Below are 20,996 nucleotides of genomic sequence, written 5' to 3'. Positions count from 1 at the left end.
TGTGTGATCACTGGTATGTAATTAACTTTTAAATAAATTGTACAATAGGTATATAACTGGCCCACTTTCAACTCATATAAAATGAATTATCACCGATTTCTATAGGCATACATTTTTCACATTTGAAATATCTCCTACACTTACACTTTCAAATGTTTACATATTCTAAGGGCCATAGACAACGATGCTGGGAGCAGGGGCGGGATCGGGAGGAGGGTGTTTGTGGGGAAAAAGGAGAAACATCTATAACAAAAATAAATTAATTAATTTAAAAGAAAACAGATTTTATACTTTGAAACCTTTCTAAAACATATATTTTAAGTCTTTTACCATGTCATTATTACTCTTTGAAAACAGAAGTTTTAATGTCTCCATAGTATTTTATTATATGGTGCTTTTATGTTGTTTCACAAGTGTCCTAGTGCTAGAGATTTAGGTTATTTCTAGTTTTTCACTTTACATGAATAAAGCTTTGGCTAACATCTTTAACAGTTTTGAACATAATTATTTTGTGTGTGTAATTCTCTGATATTTCCTTAGGATAAATTCCCAGAAGTGAAATTATTAGCCAAAGGATGTGTATACTTTTAAGATTTTTGATACCTATTACAGATTGTCCTTTAGAATTGTTCCAGTTAAAAAACCCACTGGCAGTGTATTGGAATCTTTTTTTTTCTACCATTCCCAACATTTGATGTTATCTTTTAAAAACCTTTATTAATTTTTAAAACATTTATTAAACAGTATACTGTTTTAATTCTTCAGGAAGAATTTTTCAAGTGTATGAAATAGCACATATATTTTATATGAAAGGACGATGCTGATAATGGTTCAGGCATGTTTACAACTTTTATGTTTTATATAATTGAAGTAGATGTTAAACAGACTTGTTTCTACTTTTTCAGATCTATAGTATGACACTGCGGTTATCTGCCTTATTTGAAAGTCATATTAAAAATATCATCTCTGAATATAAGTCAGCAATCCAGAGTCAGAAGAGGAGAAGGCCACGGTACAGAAAACGTCTAAGAAGCAGCAGCAGTTCATTATCAAGTAGCAGAGCTCCTAGGTATATTGCACTGATGTGGTATTTTATGGTTTCAAATCATTTTCTGTATATTACCTCATTTCTTAAAAGTTTATTGAATAATCTGAGGGGAATCCCAAGACCCAAGGATATTTTATATTTATCTTGAGACAGAGCGTGAGGGGGAGAGAGAGAGAAACATCGATGTGAAAGAGACACATCTATTGGCTGCCACCCGCATGACCCCAACCGGGGCTGGGGACGAACCACAACTGAGGTATGTGCCCTTGGCCAGAATCAAACCTGGAACTCCCTGGTCCGCAGGCCGATGCTCTAACCACTGAGGGCCAGGGCCCAAGATATATTTTTTTTTTATAAGAAATCTTGCACCTGTGTAAACATGGAGGTGGTAACCGAAAGCTTTATTCGTGTGGACATTGTTATTCCAAAACCTTTTTATTTTAATGCTTTAAATTTCACCTTGTTACTTTACCAGTTTGAAGTATTTTTTCTCTTAAAAATATCGGTCATTTCTTTTTTGACCACCTAAGCATTTTATATCATACTGTTTCTCATATTATGATGTTAACAGAAAAAAAAAAATCTCATTGTTTCATATTTTTACTTATAGTCCAAAAGGGAAACAGAAACAAATGAAGTTGCAACCTAAAAATGACCAGAATACCTCAGTGTCTTATGCAAGGACCAGCTCTCCTTTCTCATCTCCTGGTAAATATGTCTTCTGAGTTTGGTGCTGTCTATTTCATTTTAATACTGATATTAAGGATATAGAAAAGGCAACATAGTTTGTGGTACAAAGAGCAATGGATTTCGATATAGAAAAGTTGTGTTTTATTCCCAATTCTTTTCTTTAGCTGTGTGATCCTAGATTGGACATTAGGCCATAAAATTAAGTGTCTTTATATTTTAAATGTTATTAAAACTAGATGAATTTTAAAGTTTCTCAGTTTTAAAATAATTCTGTGATTTTATGATTTATAACTCAGAATACTGTCTATAATATATTTGCCAATGTAAGAATAGAGGATTTGTTATGTGTGGAAGTGTTTTCCTTGGACAAATTTTTTTGACATTCCATCCTTAAAAGCTTAATGATGTGATACAACATTTGTTGTCATAATTCATATTTCCTTCAAACAATGCACAATTTTGATGTTAGAATAGAATAAAGAAGGGAGATCGTTTTAAAAACAGCCTGTCTTAAAACTTTACTGAACACATGGTAATTATGTTAACATTACAATCTTTCTAAATATAAGTTTCAGATGCTGCTGAAGGGCTTTCACTATATTTACTTGATGATGAGGTGGATGGACCATTTTCTTCATCGAGCTTTAGTGGATATAGCCGAAGTGGAAATAGCCATGACCCAGGGAAAGCCAAATCATTTCGAAATCGAGTTTTGCCAATTAAACAAGGTAGGAAATAAATATCGGCACGGTATTTATTTTTTGTTCCTTTATAATGGCAGATGAATTATTTAAAGCTGGTGTATTTAGTTTGCAAAAATTAGCATGTCCTTGTAGTTAACGAGTATTTTAATGTTATCAAATTTGACTCAGACATGGTTTCATATCCACAACTAGGAAAAGGCTATTACCAGATTTCCAATAATATTTCCAAACATATGTTAGTCTTTTAAAATTAAATGTAAAATTAATAAGGAGGAAAAACTAAATGAAGAGCTCTTTCCCCAAGCACATAAAAAACAGACTGTTAGACACATTTAGGATTTTTCATATATTAAACCATATTAATAAAAAAAGGGAAAAATTTTTCCAAAATCATCTTTAAATAGAGCTCATTTTTTAAAAGCCTACCCCAATTTTAAAAAAGAGTTTTGGCCCTGGCCATTTTGGCTCAGTGGTTAGAGTGTCGGCCCGCGGACCAGAGAGTCCCAGGTTCGGTTCCCGCTAAGGGCATGTACGTCAGTTGCAGTTTGTCCCCAGCCCTGGTTGGGGTTGTGTGGGTGGCACCAGTCGATGCGTCTCTCTTACATGGGTGTTTCTCTCTCTCTCTTCCTCCCTCTCTCCTTCCTGCTCTATCTGAAGATAAATGCAAAAGTGTCCTCGGGTGAGGATAAAAAACAAAAAGGGTTTTGGTTGACAAATGAGCCTTCTTTTAGTGAACATGTACATCTACCAATTTCTGGTTTTCTACTTATATATAACTAAGATATTCTCTTCCCTCAAGGTCTGTGGTCTCAATAATTAAGTGGTTTTTAGAATCTCTTCTGCCTTTTTCTCTGTAATCCACAGAGCTACTTCAGGAATTCTCAGGGTTATCTTTCTCCTTTCAACCAGAGCAAATTATTTACATATTAAGCTTCCATATAACTTTTATTTGTAGAAAAAATTAAATTATTAAAAAAGAAATCACTTACCTAATAATTCATTATCAGTTGCATTTTTTGTACCATGTCAGGGAGCATCATTTATAGTTGTTAAAGTTGTTATGTAGATTTGCTTCATATACTTAGCCCTATATTATGGACCTTGAACATGTTCAAAGAAACTTCTGATGTGTTCATCTATTTGAAGTTTGTGAAGAATAGTTACTATGTTTTTATAAATATCTTTATTGGAGTTTACATTTTTACTGTATATAATTTTTTTTATCCTCACCCAAGGACATTTTTACATTTATCTTCAGATAGAATGGGAGGGAGGGAGAGAGAGAGAGAGAGAGAGAGAGAGAGAGAGAGAGAGAGAGAGAGAGAGAGAGAGAAACATCGACTGGTTGCCACCCACACGACCCCAATCGGGGCCGGGAACAAATTGCAACTGAGGTATGTGCCCTTAGCGGGAACTGAACCCGGGACTTTCCAGTCCGCGGGCCGATGCTCTAACTGCTGAGCCAAACTGGCCAGGGCATTAATGAAAGATTAAATAGCTTATCCATTGTTATTGAAGTGTCAACTCAAAAACAGACTTTCTAAAGATATTTTATATTGGTTATATGAGAAATACTGTTACATATCTGATTACTTTAAGACAGTTCTTGCATTTATTTTCCCCAATTTTTATCTTTTCTCTCTTCTGCTCCAGCTGCATGTTGCATACTTAAGCTATTTTCTTCTCGTTTTGCCCTTTCCTTCATTATCAAACTTTTAGAAAGTGTAGCTTATACTTCCTGCCTCCATTTTCTTTCCATCAAAACATTCCTTTATCCTTTGTAGTCTAGCTTCTGCCCCCACCACTCTACAAAAGTTGTCCTCTCCAGATTCTTCACCAACCTTTTCTTAATCCCTATCTCCTTGATCTATCTGTGTCATTGCATGCTATTGACTGCCTGCTTTGGAACTCTACTGCTGGCTCCTGTGGTACTGCTTCTCTTATATCTCTGTTTCTCCTATACATTTCCTGTTTCTTTTTGTTTCTATTTTTTGTCTTCTACAAATAAAAGAATCTAATTGCTACATCAATCATCTTTATGCTGATGACTCTCCAAATTCATAAAACTAGCCCTAATATCTCATTTCCAAGTCCTTCCTAAAAAAAAATTCCATTGAGTGCTTCTCATGATCATTCTCAAGTTTGCTTCTTTTTCTGCTCTCACTGTTTTAGTTGCTGGCACCACCATCTTCCCTAGTCATCCAATTAAAAACTTGCCAGTGTTCTTTGACTCTCCTTTCACCCTTCATAGCCAGTCAGTTGCTAAGTTTGTGAATTCTACAAGTCTTTAATGCCACTTAAATCACTTATCTACAGTTTCTGTTGCTATCACCTAGTATATTAATCAGCTTGGTATATTAGACACTACAGACCAGGTGGCTTAAGGAATAGGTGTTTATTTTTAGCAGCTTCAATGAAATATCATTGACATAAAAACGTACATATTTAAAGGGTGCAACTTGATGTTTCAATATATGCATACACTGCGAAATGGTCACCACAATCAAACTAATTAACATATTTGTCACCTCTACATGATTGCTCTATGTCTGTGTGTTGACAAGATTTAAGATCTCTCCTCCTAGCAAATTTCAACTATGCAGTACAGTATTATTAACTATGGTCACTGTGCTATACATTAGATATCTGGGACTTATTCATCCTGCATAACTGAATCTTTATTCCCTTTGACCAATATCTCCCCATTTCCACCCCCCAAACCCCTGGCAACCACCATTTTACTCTCTGCTCTGCTTCTATGAGCTTAACTACAGGGATATGTTACTAGAACGTGTCTTTAGCTGATTTTATCATGTGGACATCACAGAGTTTACCTACACAAACTTTGGTACAGTAGCCTACTACCTACCTAGGCTATGTGGCATAGGCTACAGGCCTGTATGGCATGCTTCCAGACAAAACAGCATGAGATTACATCAGACACAAGAGAAAATGATGCAATCAAGAGGCACAGTGAACGTGAGATATATAAGGCTACTGCTGGCTTAACATGGCATATGGTTTACAGCAACCTTTTTTTTTTAAATAAAAAGAGTACACAATAAAATAACAATAAAAAGCATAGTATGATAAGTACACAAACCAGTAACAGTCATTTTTCATCACTATCAAGTATTATGTACTGTACTTAATTTGTATGGGCTATACTTTTATATGACTGGCAGCACAGTAGGTTTGCTTACACTAGCATCACCACAAACACGGGAGTAATGTGTTGCACTATGGCATTACTATGGCTACGACGTCAGTAGCCAATAGATAATTTTTCAGCTCCATTACAGTCCTATGGGACCACCATCATATATGCAGTCAGTTACTGACTAAACGTTGTTATACAGCACATGACTGTATTTTAGATTACACATATAAATGATATCATACGATAGTTCTTTCTCTGTGTCTTGCTTATTTTGCTTAGTTAGCATAATGTCTTCCAACTCCACCCATATTGACACAAATGGCAAGATTTTCTTCTTTTTAAAGGCTGCATAATAGTTCATTTTATGTTGTTTCCATATCTTGGCTATTGTGGATAATGCTGCAGTGAACAAAGGAGTACAGATTTTTTCAAGATCCTGATTTAAATTCCTTTAGATATATACACAGAAATGGAATTGCTGGATTATATGGTAGTTCTCTTTTTAATTTTTTTCTTTATTGATTTTTAGAGAGGAAGGGAGAGAGACAGAAACATCCATGAGAGAGAACATTGATTGGCCACCTCCTGCATGCCCCCCACTGGGGATCAGGCCCACAACCTGGGCATGTGCCCTGACTGGGAATCGAACCGGCGACCTCTTGGTGCATGGGTCAATGCTCAACCACTGAGCCACACCAGCCGGGGCCTTTTAATTTATACTGATTTTCATAGTGGCAACCATAGTACTCTTTCATTATTATTTTTTTAATCTTCACCTGGGGATATATTTTTATTGACTTTAGAGAAAGTGGAAGTGTGTGTAAAGGGGGAGGAGAGAGAGAGGCATTCATATAAGAGACAAATAGCAATCAGTTGCCTCCTGCACATGCCCCAACTGGGGATTGAACCCGCAACCTGGGTATATGCCCTGACCAGGAATCAAACCCACCACCTTTTTGATGTACAGGACAATGCTGCAACCAACCAACCAACAGCCACACTGGCCAGGGCCCATAGCACTCTTTTAAAATGTAAACCAGATCCTATCATTCTTCAGCTGTAAACCTATTCATTGGCGGTTATCTCCTACTACTCTGTTTTTCTCTCTCATTCTAGTTACACTGGGTTTCTATATCCTCTGATGGAATGTTCTTTCCCCAGATCCGAACTTCATTCAGTTCTTTTCTTAGATACTACCTCTGCAGAAAAGTCTTTTCTATATAAAATATCCCTCAAACATATATCCACACTCTATTTTTACCCTCTTTTTTATAGCACATATTATTACTTAAAATTATGTTATTTCATTCTTCACTTCATTGTCTAGAAAGCTTCCCCCACTAAAATATAAATTCAGAGAGCAAGGACTTCGTCTCATAATTGCCATATTTCAAGCTCCAAGCAGTGCCTGGACCATAGTAGATAATCAGTAAATATTTATTCAGTGAATGAGTTAAATTATTCTGATACATGTTCCCAGATAATTCTTTCTAGAGTTCAAACCCTTAAAATTTCTGCCCAACTATCTCACCACCCATCATCCCTCTACATCCCCCCCCCAAAAAAAGCAATGAGACAAAATCAGAACTTTTAGTCTTTTCCATGTCCAACAGATTTAAATGTATATTTCAACACTCCCTATGATTTTACCCCATCTGTCTTTGGGTGTATATATTTTTATTGACTATTTATGTTACTTTTGAACCTAAATAACCATCTTGCCAATGTCAAACTTTAAATAATCATTCGTCTTGATTTAGATCACTCCCCTGATGGACCCCTTACAAATGGTGATGGCAGAGAGCCCCGGACAGGAATCAAGAGAAAACTACTTAGTGCATCGGAAGAAGATGAAAGCGTGGGAAGAGAAGACAAAGAGAAAAAAGAAACAAAAGAGAAATCACATTTATCCTCCTCAGAGAGTGGAGAGTTAGGATCCAGTTTAAGTTCTGAAAGTACCTGCGGTTCTGATTCTGATTCTGAATCAACTTCCAGAACAGATCAAGATTATGTAGATGGAGACCATGACTATAGCAAGTTCATACAAACCAGGCCTAAAAGAAAACTCAGAAAGCAATATGCTAATGGCAAAAGAAACTGGAAGACGAGAGGCACAGGAGGAAGGGGCAGATGGGGCAGATGGGGGAGATGGAGTAGAGGAGGCAGAGGAAGAGGAGGCAGGGGCCGAGGGGGTCGAGGAAGAGGTGGAGGTGGCACCAGAGGGAGGGGGAGAGGGAGAGGAGGACGAGGTGCTTCTAGAGGAGCCACCAGAGCCAAACGTGCACGTATTGCAGATGATGAATTTGATACCATGTTTTCAGGACGTTTCAGTAGACTGCCTCGAATTAAAACAAGAAACCAAGGCAGGAGGACTGTTTTATATAATGATGATTCAGATAATGACAATTTTGTGTCCACTGAAGATCCTCTGAATCTTGGTACATCCAGATCAGGCAGAGTGCGTAAAATGACAGAAAAAGCCAGGGTTAGCCATCTCATGGGATGGAATTATTAACAGTTAAGAAATTTAGAATAATTTAAAAAAATTCAATGGCCTTCTACTGCAGGGAATTTACCAGGAAATCTACAAAGCAAGTTGTGTGGGGACTTACGCTTCCTTTCACATTGGTGCTTTTCCATTATGCCAGTACACATTTGTTTCAAGACTTTTGATCTCCATAGTTCATTTGTTCAAACAAGCCTTACTCATTAGGCCTTAAATTTAAAAAAAAAATAAAAATCTGCATACACACACATACACACACACACATACACACACACACACCACAGACACACTACAGATTTACTACATTAAAGGAGCGTTCAGCTTCTTAAGAGTAGCATGACATTTTTATCTCAATATAATATCCCTCTTTTGCTTTTGTATCACAGAAGTATAGCACCTTCTTACAGAGTTTTATATAGTTTGTTTTTGCCATTTTGATTCCTGTACCCAATAATAATAACTTTTGCACAATACACCAATCCTAAAGGCAGCTATTAAATGTTTACAGTTTCTATATTGTAAGAACGATCTGGATTATTTTACTCTTCCCAGGCCAAACTTTCAATAATTGTACTGAACTGAAGTATATATTTATACTACAGTTTTTTTGGGGGGTGGGGGGAATCTTGATATGCTTTTCATTGATTTGCTTAATTCATGTTAAAGGTGAGAAAGGGTTGGTGCCTTGTAAATATGTAGCAAATCTTTGTGGTGTGTTCTGATGTGTGCATTAACTTTATTAAAAAAGAATACTTGAGGTATCAATCTAGACAAGGTGCCAAATGCAAAAGTTTCTTGCATCCATTTTCTTTTTCCTATTATATTTTATTGCATTAATAGAACTCGTGTAGCTTAAAGAATAACTTAAACATCTGAAAAATCCTCATCCACAAAAAATAACTTCTTTGAATAGTAGCTCAGCTACCTCTATTAACTACAACTACTGGAAACATTAAGGAAAATAGATACTGTTATTCATTACTGACTAAAGAGAACTAGAACAAGCTTGGTGGAAATAAATATTCATAAGTTATAAGCTGAGAGGTTGTTAATAATCATATTGGCTCTCAAATTAATGGTTGTAATTAACAAACTTGTATAAGTATAGTATGCTCTATATTAGACTTTTCTTAGAACATATTTATGTAAGTAGACTTGGGCGACCGCTTGTATAGCTCTGCTACCACTTTCTATTTAACAGCTGTGACTGGTTTTCATTTGAATTTCAAAATGTAACAAAACACCTAGTTTGAGTTGGAATGTTTTGGCTAGCTAATAATTTGAATCAACATACATAAGTTCTATTCATACCATTCCAAAAGGTTCTTTTGTCATAATCTTTCAGGAAAGAACCTCATTGCACTGCACACTGATATTTTGAGTTATTATTTTATAGATGAAAAAAGAAAAGTTTAACCCTTATGGTCTTGTTTACAGCAGTAGAGTGCACATGGTTCCATAAGTGAGCTTGAGTTCCAAGATCAGTTTTATTCCTCAAATGTGAGAAGTTGCAAATTCGTGAATTTGTTAGATACTTAGATTTTTGAGGTGGGAGGGAATATATTGATCTCTGTTTATGTAACAGCAGATTTGTTGCGCTTAGATCAGATCTGTGGGATAAACGAAACTTCTTAATGTACGCCTAGTAATCCCAGGATATTTAAACTAATGTGTTTGTCTCACGCTTTCAATCATTTCATGCATCTGAAAAATCCTTAAGTGCAGAGGAAGGAGTACACACATAACTTTGCTTTTTTGGTTGGGTCAGGTGGGGGTTATTCTTGGACTAACATCTTTAAGCAATTTTCACTTGCAGTAGAAATGTTCAGGCTTTAAGAAAGTATTCTTGTGAATTGTTGTTAATGGCACTAAATTCTGTTGCTGGAGAGTAGATCAAGCTGTTTTTTGTTGTTGTTTGTAGTATTTTTTCTCTCTCACTAAACCAAAACTACTTCTGGTTGTAACTCGACTGCCACTTTTAACCATAGTGTAGATTTAAAAATGTTCATATTTGAAACTCTACATTTAATTTTTGCTAAGAAGTGCTATTTTAGTTATTCATCTCTTGGGCATTTCGAGTAAATTTGTGCCAGTGTTTTCCTGGAATCAGTAACACTTTGGCATACCCTAATCAAAGTAACAATTACTTAAATTCACGGATATACCCAAATGAGCATCATGTGTATCGTTTTAGTGTGAAATTCTTTGTTGACATTCTTCTATGAAGAGCTGACCTCTTGAAATAGAAGAATTGCCATCTGTGATTTTAGCTATCTGAAGCTTTATTTATAATTTATTTTGAAAAATAGAAATGCCACATTTATCCCCCAAATGTCAAGATTTTCTAGGTTTAGATACTTAGAATAACAAGGCTAAAGACATTTTAAGCATATTTTATATGTAGTGAAATACTGTGAAAATACTAGTGACAGCATTTTGCTGTAATGTTGATTTCAGTTATTAGGATTTAAAGAGTTAGTCACCAGGGTGTGTTAGATGAGCATAGTTATCATTTATCACAAGACAAACAGATGATTTCTGTTTGTGTGCAAATTATTTTAATAATTGTGAAAATAAGTTTGGAAGATGTATTTTTACTTTTATATCTGGACTTCCCCTCCCCCATTTATACTTTGCTCTTTTTGTAACGCTGCCTCCTGTGAATGTGATGTAATTTGTATCACATTGAATATTTTATCGCTTTAATTTTTTAGAGACCCTTTAAACCTAAATAAGATCTGAGTTCAGCCATAGCAAAGCAAGTAGAAGATGAGCTAAGAATGTTGAAGAAAAGTCTAAATTTTAAATGCATTGCTAAGAAGAAGAAAAAAACCACTGTTATATTTAGGTTCATGAGAGCATACAGATAGACGTATAAGCCTAATCCTATGCTAGATATTAATAGTCAGTGAACTGTAATATTTCTCATGAATGCTAATAATGTTTTAATTCCCAGCTTTAAGATCTTAGCATGTGTATATGTTTATGAAAACTGAATTGTGTTTTTTTCCTATGGCTTGCTGTGTGTATCTCTTCCAGCAATTGGATGCTCTCCAAAACATTCACTAGCCTGTTAGTCTAGTGACTAAATTTGTTCGTGTGTGTATGTGTGTGCGCGCGCGTGTGTGTAGATTTTTTTCCAACTTGGCACACTTTATCTCAGACATAAAAAAGAGAATATTTTGTATGGAAGACAGAAGTGTTCACTGCCTACCAATTCTTTGCCTCTGTTGTAAAGCGCTTAGCCTGTAAATATATATACTGCTTGATCATTCATTTCAGTATACCTTCTAGATAAACAATCTAGGTTTTGTTCTGTACGTGTGTCCTATTTTTTCTTTTAATTTGCCCTTCCTTCATTTGTTTCTTGTTTTTTTTTTTATTTCCCTTACCAGAGATCAGGCTTGTGCTAGAATTCTTCCATATAGCACTTTGTTTCTCCCAGCGTAAAAATTCATAAATTTTATTCGTACAACTGTGTGCTCAGATATCTAACTCAGCTTTCCAGTAATTTGAAATAAATTTGAGTGATTTATCTTCTTGCTGTTTTTTTTTTTTTTTTTTTTTTTTTTTGTAATCCTATAGGTTGTCATCAGACAATAACAGTGATTTAAAGAGAAAGATGTGAATGCCACTTCTCACTTTTTGATAAAAACTTTTTTGAGCATTTTTCAAAATTTGTATAATCATGTAGTGAAAAATTAAACACCTTATATTAAACACGCTTATATATCATGGAAGTTATTTTATGCACATTTACCAACTGGTACTTATCTTTAAAGTTGGAATTTTCACATTCATAAAAAGGAGATAAATCCTGTATAATTTTCAGTATGTTTTAATGTCTAGCCTTTTAGTTCTGGGGAAAGGAATGAAGCGTTAATCCCATCCCCAACATTTTTGTGGTACATGAGATTATGTGAAAGTTTTGTTGAAAATAGAATATTCTAAGATCATTTTTAAGGCTTGTTTTAAAAATTAGTATGAAAATATTTCATGCTTTTTTTTGCTTTTCACCTCTTAGTGAAGTTTCTTTACCAAGTTTTGATTAAATTCTAATATAAAGTTTAATTTTTTTCATGGTGCTGTATTTTGTGGAATGTGGATTGCCCTCAATTTCTTGTTATGTAGCTTTATCCTTGATTATTTTCTTTTTCATCATTCCTCTCCTGCTTACTTTTATCCTCACTTCTCTTTTTTCAATGAAGACTTTACCTAATTTAGCACACTTCAAAAAGACTGGTAATTTATGATTCATTGATGGGAGAAGTACAGTAGAAAGGCCCTGCAGTTTAGAGTTAAGGTGTGTTTGTTTATTTATATGTATGCCCATTTGTTATTTCTATCTTAATTAAGTCTAGAGTATGAGACTTTGACATATAAAAGCATGATAAGTATTTTCTAAAAAATAAGACTATTGATACATATTAAAGTCGCCATTGATAATTGACTTTTAAATTCACATACAAAAAAAAATATTTAGAAACCCAGTTGGGAAATGTGTTTTTACATATGTCACCAGATACACATTAGGCAGTACTACAAATGTTAGTTCTTTAAACAATACTGTGGTGATGGCAATCAGTAATTTATTTCTTTGTCCTGTAACTTATCATCCTTGTCTTTTGTAATCCCTTACAAAGTATTAACAAAACTGTACCTTATGTTTGTTCTTAGTATCCATAAGTTTTAAGATGGAAAATCATTCAGTTAATAGTTGATGTGATGTTGTATATGGGCAAAATGTCCATTAAACTAAAATTCAGTAAAGAAAGGTAAACTAGACTGGCTTGGTTTATAAAAGATGTTTTGTTTGGCAGTTATAAGTCATTATAAGCAATTATCTTCAAAGACAAAAAAAACTGGACTAATTTGTTGCCATTCTTTATGGGATGTTTACAATAAAATTCCAAGTTGTTTGGAATCAGTTGCAGTCTTGCTGCTTTGTGCCTTAACTCAGGTACTGGAGATAAATTAACAAGAAGAAAGAAATGCGGAGTTAACTTTTCATTATCCAGCTTCAGAGATTGTAACATGTAACTCTTGGGTCCATTCTTGTTTCTTTGTCATGTGATATTTTATTATTAGTATTTTTTAATCTGAGAAGTGAAACTAAGTACTTCCTACTATCAAAGAAAAATAAGCCTTTTTTTTCTTTTGTCATTACAAATATTTTGGGTCACATGTAGGTAATAAATATGTTAACATTTTTTCAATGTGGGCTGCTTGGTGTATTAAATGATAACTTTCAAAGCTTTAGTCACCATTTTGTTTTGTAGAGCTTTTTGAAATGAGTAGATTTCTCATGTCTTTATAGCTTACAAGTTTTAACAGCTGAGTTATGTATCCCTCACATTTTTATTTATAGTATAATTGCCCACAGAGGCTTAGCTATCTTATAAGTGGTACTTGAACGTCAGTGAGGAGGGAGAGAAGTAAGGTGAGAGGTAACTTGATCCAGGAACTGAAAGCCCTAAACATTCATCCTATTTAGGTGCCTATATAACTGCCCAGAATACAATGGCAAGAACTTCACTCAGTTGAAGGTAAGTAAATTGGCCAAAGAGTGGGCTGCAATGTGTTAGATATACATTGTCTGTTTTGTGTATTTAGAACCAAAAAAGGGGGTATTTAGGAAAAAAAATACTACCTTTGTCTTATGGCATATCCTCTGACTATGAAAAGTAGCCCAAATTTTCACAGTATTTGGAGATTGAAGTGGGGATCTGTTTGGTATGTGCAGTTAGATGTGTGATTGATTAAGCATAACCCTCTTTAAAGATATAAAAGGGAGCCTGGCTGGTGTGGCTCAGTGGTTGAGCTTGACCCATGCACCGGGAGGTCACCCATTCAATTTCTGGTCAGGGCCCAGGCCCAGGTGGTGGGCCCAATCCCCAGTGGGGGTCATGCAGGAGGCGGCCAGTCAATGTTCTCTCACCAATGCTTTTATCTCTCCCTCTCCATTTACCTTTCAAATCAATAAAGACAAAAAATTTAAAGATATAAAAGGGTACATTAAAATTCTTTCTAGGAAGGTTTTGATGTTTTCTGAGTTCATCTGTTAGGTTTTTTAAATAAAATGAGTAAATAATTCCTGTAACAGATGTTAGAACAGTATTCAGAAGATCCATTATTTACCTAGCTGAGAAGGGCAAGAACAAAGTGCTCTCTAGCCCTGGCCAGTTTGGCTCAGTGGTTGAGTGTTGGCCTGCGGACCATACCACAAAAACAACAACAACAACAACAACAAAACCAAAGTGCTCTCTACTCTCGTTGTCAATTACATGCCCCTGACAATTTACAGCTACTTTCCAAACATGCACAACAAAAATTGAAACCAGTATATTGAGCCTGTGAGTTAGTTTTCTTGGAATATTGAAGCCCATACACTTACCGTTGCTCTCTCAGGTCTTTTATATAAATACAGGATTTTTCTTATGCTACATATTACTGGCAAACTAAATATAATATTAAATAAAGTGAACTTTTTATGGTGTTAATGTTTTCCCAAAGTTTTCAGGAAACATTTTTTTTCTTTCCTTTCTTTGGTAACTAGTATGTTTTCCTTTGCCAGTTGTGGCAATTGCCTTAGTAAAGTTATCTCTCAATAGGAAATTACAAATATTTAATAGATAATTTAATTAAGTTATTAATAGTGCTGCTACTAACATGGGGGTACATATATTCTTCCTGATTGGTGTTTCAGGCTTCTTAGGGTATATTCCTAGAAGTGGGATCACTGGGTCAAATGGAAGTTCGATTTTTAATTTTTTGACGTAACACAATACTGTTTTCCATAGCGGCTGCACCAGTCTGCATTCCCACCAGCAGTGTACTAGAGTCCCCTTTTCTCCACACCCTCACCAACACTTGTTGTTTGATGATTTGCTGATGGCGGCCATTCTGACAGGTGTGAGGTGATACCTCATTGTTGTTTTAATTTGCATCTCTCTGATGATTAGTGATGTTGAGCATTTCTTCATATGTCTCTTGGCCATTTGTATGTCATGTTTGGAGAGGTGTCTATTTAGTTCCTCTGCCCATTTTTTAATTGGGTTCTTTGCCTTCCTTTTGTTGAGTTGCATGAGCACTCTATATATATTGGAAATTAACCCCTTATCTGATATATCATTGGCAATTTTGCTCTCCTATATATGTACCCCCATGTTCATAGCAGCACTATTTACAATAGCTAAGATCTGGAAACAGCCCAGGTGTCCATCAGTAGATGAATGAATAAAAAATCTGTGGTACATATACACAATGGAGTACTATGCAGCTGTAAGAAAGAAAGATCTCTTATCCTTTGAGACTACATGGAGGGACCTGGAAAGTATTATCCTAAGCAAAACATGCTGAACAGAGAAAGACAAGTATCATATGATCTCACTTATTTGTGGAATATAATGAACATAACAGTCTGAGGAATGGGATAGTCCCAAAGACGTGGAAGTAGGGTACAGACGGACAATCCCCAGAAGAGGGGTGGTGGGGGTGAGATAAAACACAGAACTTATATGCATGTATGCATGAACAGTGGACATGGACAACAAAGCTGGGGACAGGGCAGGGAGGGATGGGGAGACGGGAATCAGTGGGGGGGGGAGGAGAAACCTCTGTAACAAAAATAAATAAAAATAAGTTATTAGTTATTAACAGTCAGATTTGACATTGGAGAATTTTTAAAAGCAGCTTTCTGAGGCTATTATCCTTTCATTAATTTGTAAACTTTAAATTGTCAGTTTGCCTCCTTAGCATCTTTATGATTCTCTTCACAGAATGTTTTGTAAATATATGAAGAAATCTAACAGTGTAAATTGCTTGATTTAGGTTACTGATATTATTTGGTGGAATTTATTCATTTTAGGGATGTGTCTGTATTTTTTAAAAAATATTTTGATTGATTTTTTTTTTAGAGAGAGAGAAACATCAATGTGAGAGTGGAACATTGATTGGCCACCTCCTGCACGCCCCCTACCAGGAATCAACCAGGAACCCCTTAGTGCACAGGATGACGCCCAACCAACCAAACCACATCAGCCAGGGCTAATTAAAAAAAAAAAAATTATTGAATTTATTGGGGTGACAAAGGTGAAGTAATTAAGCAAAAAACCTGATTTTTGTCATGTTGCAGTTCTAAGTAGAATTTGTATAGCAGTATGTTAATTTATGTAAGGAATATTGTGTAGTCAAGTAATTTAAGGCAATAAAACTGTCTTTTTAAATTGAATTTATTGAGGTGACATTGGTTAGCTAAAATACATCATCTGTGTATTGTATTTTGTGTTTACTACCCCAAGTCAAGTCTCCTTCCGTCACCAGTAAAAATGTCTTAAGGTATTTGTTTTGCTTTTTAAAAAAATGTTGGATATCATGTTAAAATGAGATTCGAAGCCCACATTGTAAACTAGGTCATTTTTAGGGGGATATTTTGTTATCTTTAGGTATTGTTCATCTAAAATATTAATAATGAAGTGCTGGTGGTCCTGAATTATTCCCATTTGTTAAATTTTAATTTATAAATTAGAGCAAGCCTTTTATATAAAAATGTTAATTTTGTCCAGTCTGATCCTATGGAGCAGACAATATGCCCTTGAGATTCTTATAGTCATATTACCAAGTAATCCTTTCAGTTTTGGAGACTGCTGGTCATTTTTTTTTTATATAATTGTGGTTAGTAGTTCTCATGAAAGAAAAATGGTTATTAAGGCAAAATAATAATTAAAGAACACTTTTTCTTTCCAATTGCCTTAAAAGTATAAAACTAGTAAATACAATGACAAGTTTTCAACACAAAAAATACTAATATTTTTTGCTTTGCTTATAATTACTCCAGCAAAAATTATCAGAGAATGATCTGAGATCATTAGTCATGTTCTTTTTCTAGATACATATGGGGATCTCCTTCATAGAAGAAGATATTTTCCAGCAGGAATATGTAGCCTATATATGTTTTTTATATTAGTGATAAGAGATGGCTAAAGGAAGACTATTTCTTTCCAGACTTTTGTGTATTCATCAATTAAACATAAGTCCCTTCTATGTGACAAGCACTATAATTAAAAAAAAATTTTTTTCTTACTTGATTTTTAGAGAGAGAGGAAGGGAGAGGAAGAGACAGATAGAAACATTGATGAGAGAGAACATTGATTGGCCACCTCCCACATGCCCCTCACTGGGATCGGGCCCACAACCTGGGCATGTGCCCTGACCAGGAATCGAACCGGCGACCCCTTGGTGCATGGGTCGATGCTCGACCACTGAGCCATACCGGCCAGGCAAGCACTGTAATTTTAAAAAGAGCTTTACAGTTTATAGGCCTACTCAAACTCCACATACTTGAGATCACCAGAATGATACTACCAGTAAATTTAATTTTTCATGAGAAAAGTGAGTTTCAGTGAAATCAAGTCATTTGCCATATATCACACATCTAGTAAATAGAAAAGCCTCGATTCATCAAGAATAGCTGCTTCTAGGTTTCTCATCTTTGCTTTTATGTCTTATTAATGGGATGCTGTTTGGTTCCATTTTCCACCTTCCTTTCTCCATGAAATGGGGACTCCAAAGTCATGCATACATATCTTGAAGATCACATTTCCTTTTGATTCTGGCTAAGATTATTTAAAAAGAGGATATTGAGATGTGGATCTTTTTGCCTCTTAGTACTTTAGGAAGGTGCTAGTCAGGGGCTGAAATTTTTGAGGTATCCAGTTTTGAAGTAGAAAAAGGAATGGAGCTCTTAAAGTATATTTCTAATGCAAACTGACACAAAGGTAAATGCCCAAGAAAAATGTAGAGAATTTACTCCTATCATACTATGAGGATTAATTCTGCTAATAAGTGTACACAAGTGTGCTTTACAGTGCATGATACAAAATTTATCAGTTATTGGTATATTCCACATGCTATGTATGCTCTCTTGCCAGTTGCAAAACCTAGAATTTTTTTTCCCTTCTGAGTTTAAATGGGTTTTGAGTACAGTTCTCAGAGAATGCTGCAAGGTTCCTGGCTTAACCCATCGGTTTAATTTAGCTTAGGGTTCTTGTTTTGGGGAGTTTTAAAACATTCTTTGAACTACCTCTTAGTTTTACTTGGTATTTAATTTCTCACTCTTCCTTTTGCACCCTCATTTTTAAAAATTGCCCCAAATCCAAAATGTCCAGGGAAAATAAGATCACTTCAAAAAGAAAGCACTTACTGTTTCAACGTTCATATGCCAGTCCTTCTTTGGTATCATTTTAGTAATCTGGATTTTTTTTCCTAATTAAGACTTTGGGGTGGTGTGGTAGTTAGTAGGGTTTGAGTAAGTCTATAAATATAGTAAAATTTGAATCCCTAGTAACTTGAATTTTATAACAATTCTGTTACAATATATGTGGATATTAGGGGGGAAAGTTTCAAGTAATTTAACTAGGCTCCTGTGTTGTTACAAGGTGTATTTCTCCTTATTTAAAGAATGGGGTTTTGTGACGGGCTTTGAAAAGCCATTAGGACTGCCCAAGTTGAATTTGGTTCATGGCACTTACATTGATCTTATTCATATTTCACAATGCCATATTTTCTCTTCTAATCACCTTCCACTCATTCTGATCATCATCCGAGGAACAGAAATGTTGGTTTCTAACAGATAAGACTATTGAGTTCTTGATGTAAAAATCAAATACAAAGAGAGTAGAAAATAGAGTATAATTTTTTTCTCTGCTCTTGCTACCTAATTTCTAGTAAATCAGTTCTGCTTTATTTTGGCCTTTAAAACAGAAGAGTTTATTTTTCTAGCTAGATAGTAAGTCAGGTTTGGCTAACTGATTATACCTACACTACTCTTTGTTTGTATTTGGAAAATATAACTTAGAAATATGGACTGAAGCTTTGTGCTGTGGTTGGACACCATTCTGTGTCTGGCCTGTATGCTTGACCATCTTTATTTAAATGGAAGTAGCCTGAACTGGAGTAAGGTAGTGTGGTTATGGAGGAGGGTAAAGGGAGAAAGGAAAGCTAAGGGGAAACTTAAAGATCTTTCTAAGATACATCTTAACTAGAGGACAGAGAGGAATGGGGTTTGGAGAGTTAATGAGGAATGACATCCCCTAGTTTCCAGAGCTTGGGTGTTGTGCCTTCACGCACAACAGCCTCAGAAACAGGTTAGGGAAAGGCCCATAAAAGTTTTGCTTTTTAGGGAAAGGGGAAATTACAAGGAATTGGTGGTGGTGGTGAGATTTTAATGTCAGATTTGCTGTATTAGTAATAATGGCTATTTTCCTTGGGAGATCAACCCTATTAGGAAGATACTGTTAGCCCCATTTCGCAGATGAGATAGCTAAGGTATAGAAAAACAAACTTGCTCAAGATCACACTGCTAATAAATGTCAGGGCTTTTACACTGAGATCATGCCACTTCCCAACTGGGCTAGTTCTAGTCCTAGCTCTGTCAGAGACTTGAGGAAGCGACTTTGGCCAAGTTCTTTCCCTCTTGGTTTCAGTTATCTTTAGCTGTAAAAGGCTGAAATAGATCACTAAATAATTTGTGTGCTAGTTATGATTCTATTCTTTAAAATTTCTTATCATTTCTTTATTCATCTTCCGAATCTCTAAAATATACTTCCATTGGAGGCTTAATTTTCTTAGAACAAGAAGCCCTGTATTCTGCTATTAAAGTTATTCATTTGGAGATAAATATCCCATATGAAATACTTTAGGAAGTTTCAATTTTCATAAAGGAAGGTTTAGTGAATGCACTTTAGGAAGTGTAAAAAAGTAATTAGATTTCAAGCGAGAACATGAGAGCATCTCTACCAGTTCACTTCTCAATGGAACTGATGACAACTATTTTAAAAAAGATAATTAGGCCTGGCCAGGTAGCTCAGTTGATTGAAGTGTCATCCCAATACATCACAGTTGCAGATTTGATCTCTGGTCAGGGCACATACAAGAATACAAATATTCCAAAAACTTTATATGGAACCAAAAATATCCCGAATAGCCACAGCAATCATGAAAAAGAAGAACAAAGTAGGTGAGATCACATTACCAAATATCAGGTTATACTACAAAGCCACTGTAATCAAAAGAGCCTGGTCCTGGCACAAGAACAGACATATAGATTAATGGAACAGAACAGAGAACCCAGAAATTGACCTAACACAGTGTGCTCAATTCATATTTGACAAAGGAATTGAGCATATTAAGGAGTAAAGACAGTCTCTTCAATAAATGGTGTTGGGAAAACTTGACAGTTACATGCCAAAAGAAACTAGACTACCAACTTACACCATATACAAGAATAAACTCAAAATAGATGAAAGACTTAAATGTGTCATGAAATCATAAAAATCCTAGAAGAAAACATAGGCAGCAAAATCTCAGACATCTCACATAGCAGAATTTTCACCAATACATTGCAAAGGGAAAGAGAAATAAAGGGAAAAAGATAAACAAATGGGACTATATCAAACTAAAAAGCTTCTGCACAGCAAAAGAAACCAGCATCAGCATGAAAAGGGAACCCACTCTCTGGGAGAACATATTTGCCAATGATACATTAAATAAGAGGTTAATATCCAAAATATATAAGGTACTCATACAACTCAACAAAAGAAAGACAGACAATCCAATTAAAAAATGGGCAGAGGACCTGAATAGACACTTCTCTAAACAAGACATACAAATGGCTAAGAGACATATGAAAAAATGCTCAATGTCACTAATTATCAGAGAGATACAAATTAAAGTTACAATGAGGTAGCACCTGACACCTGCCAGAATCACTACCATCAATAAATCAACAAACTTATATGCACATACACATTACCAGTGGACACAGACAGTAGTGTGGTGATGCCAGGAGTCGGGGGAGCAGGGAGGACCGGGTCAGTGGAGTGGGGGGAA

The 20,996-nt window shown here is 35.3% G+C and overlaps 1 protein-coding gene across 1 annotated transcript in view; it reads left to right on the top strand.

The window, feature by feature from the left end:
- Positions 1-11,634, top strand: part of BRWD3 (bromodomain and WD repeat domain containing 3) — a 114,175-nt gene extending 102,541 nt beyond the window's left edge. Inside the window, exons 38-41 of the mRNA XM_036270318.1 lie at positions 906-1,069; positions 1,659-1,756; positions 2,308-2,466; positions 7,363-11,634. Of these exons, the coding sequence (XP_036126211.1) occupies positions 906-1,069; positions 1,659-1,756; positions 2,308-2,466; positions 7,363-8,117 (1,176 nt within the window). The 3' untranslated portion in view covers positions 8,118-11,634. The remainder of the gene's footprint in view (positions 1-905; positions 1,070-1,658; positions 1,757-2,307; positions 2,467-7,362) is intronic.
- The last annotated feature ends 9,362 nt before the right edge of the window (positions 11,635-20,996 follow it).

This window comes from Molossus molossus, unplaced genomic scaffold (genome assembly GCF_014108415.1).
Source record: "Molossus molossus isolate mMolMol1 unplaced genomic scaffold, mMolMol1.p scaffold_m16_p_2, whole genome shotgun sequence".
In the NCBI taxonomy this organism is placed as follows: Eukaryota; Metazoa; Chordata; class Mammalia; order Chiroptera; family Molossidae; genus Molossus; species Molossus molossus.
Note: the sequence above shows the minus strand (reverse complement) of the source record. Positions and strands in the feature narration are given on the sequence as shown.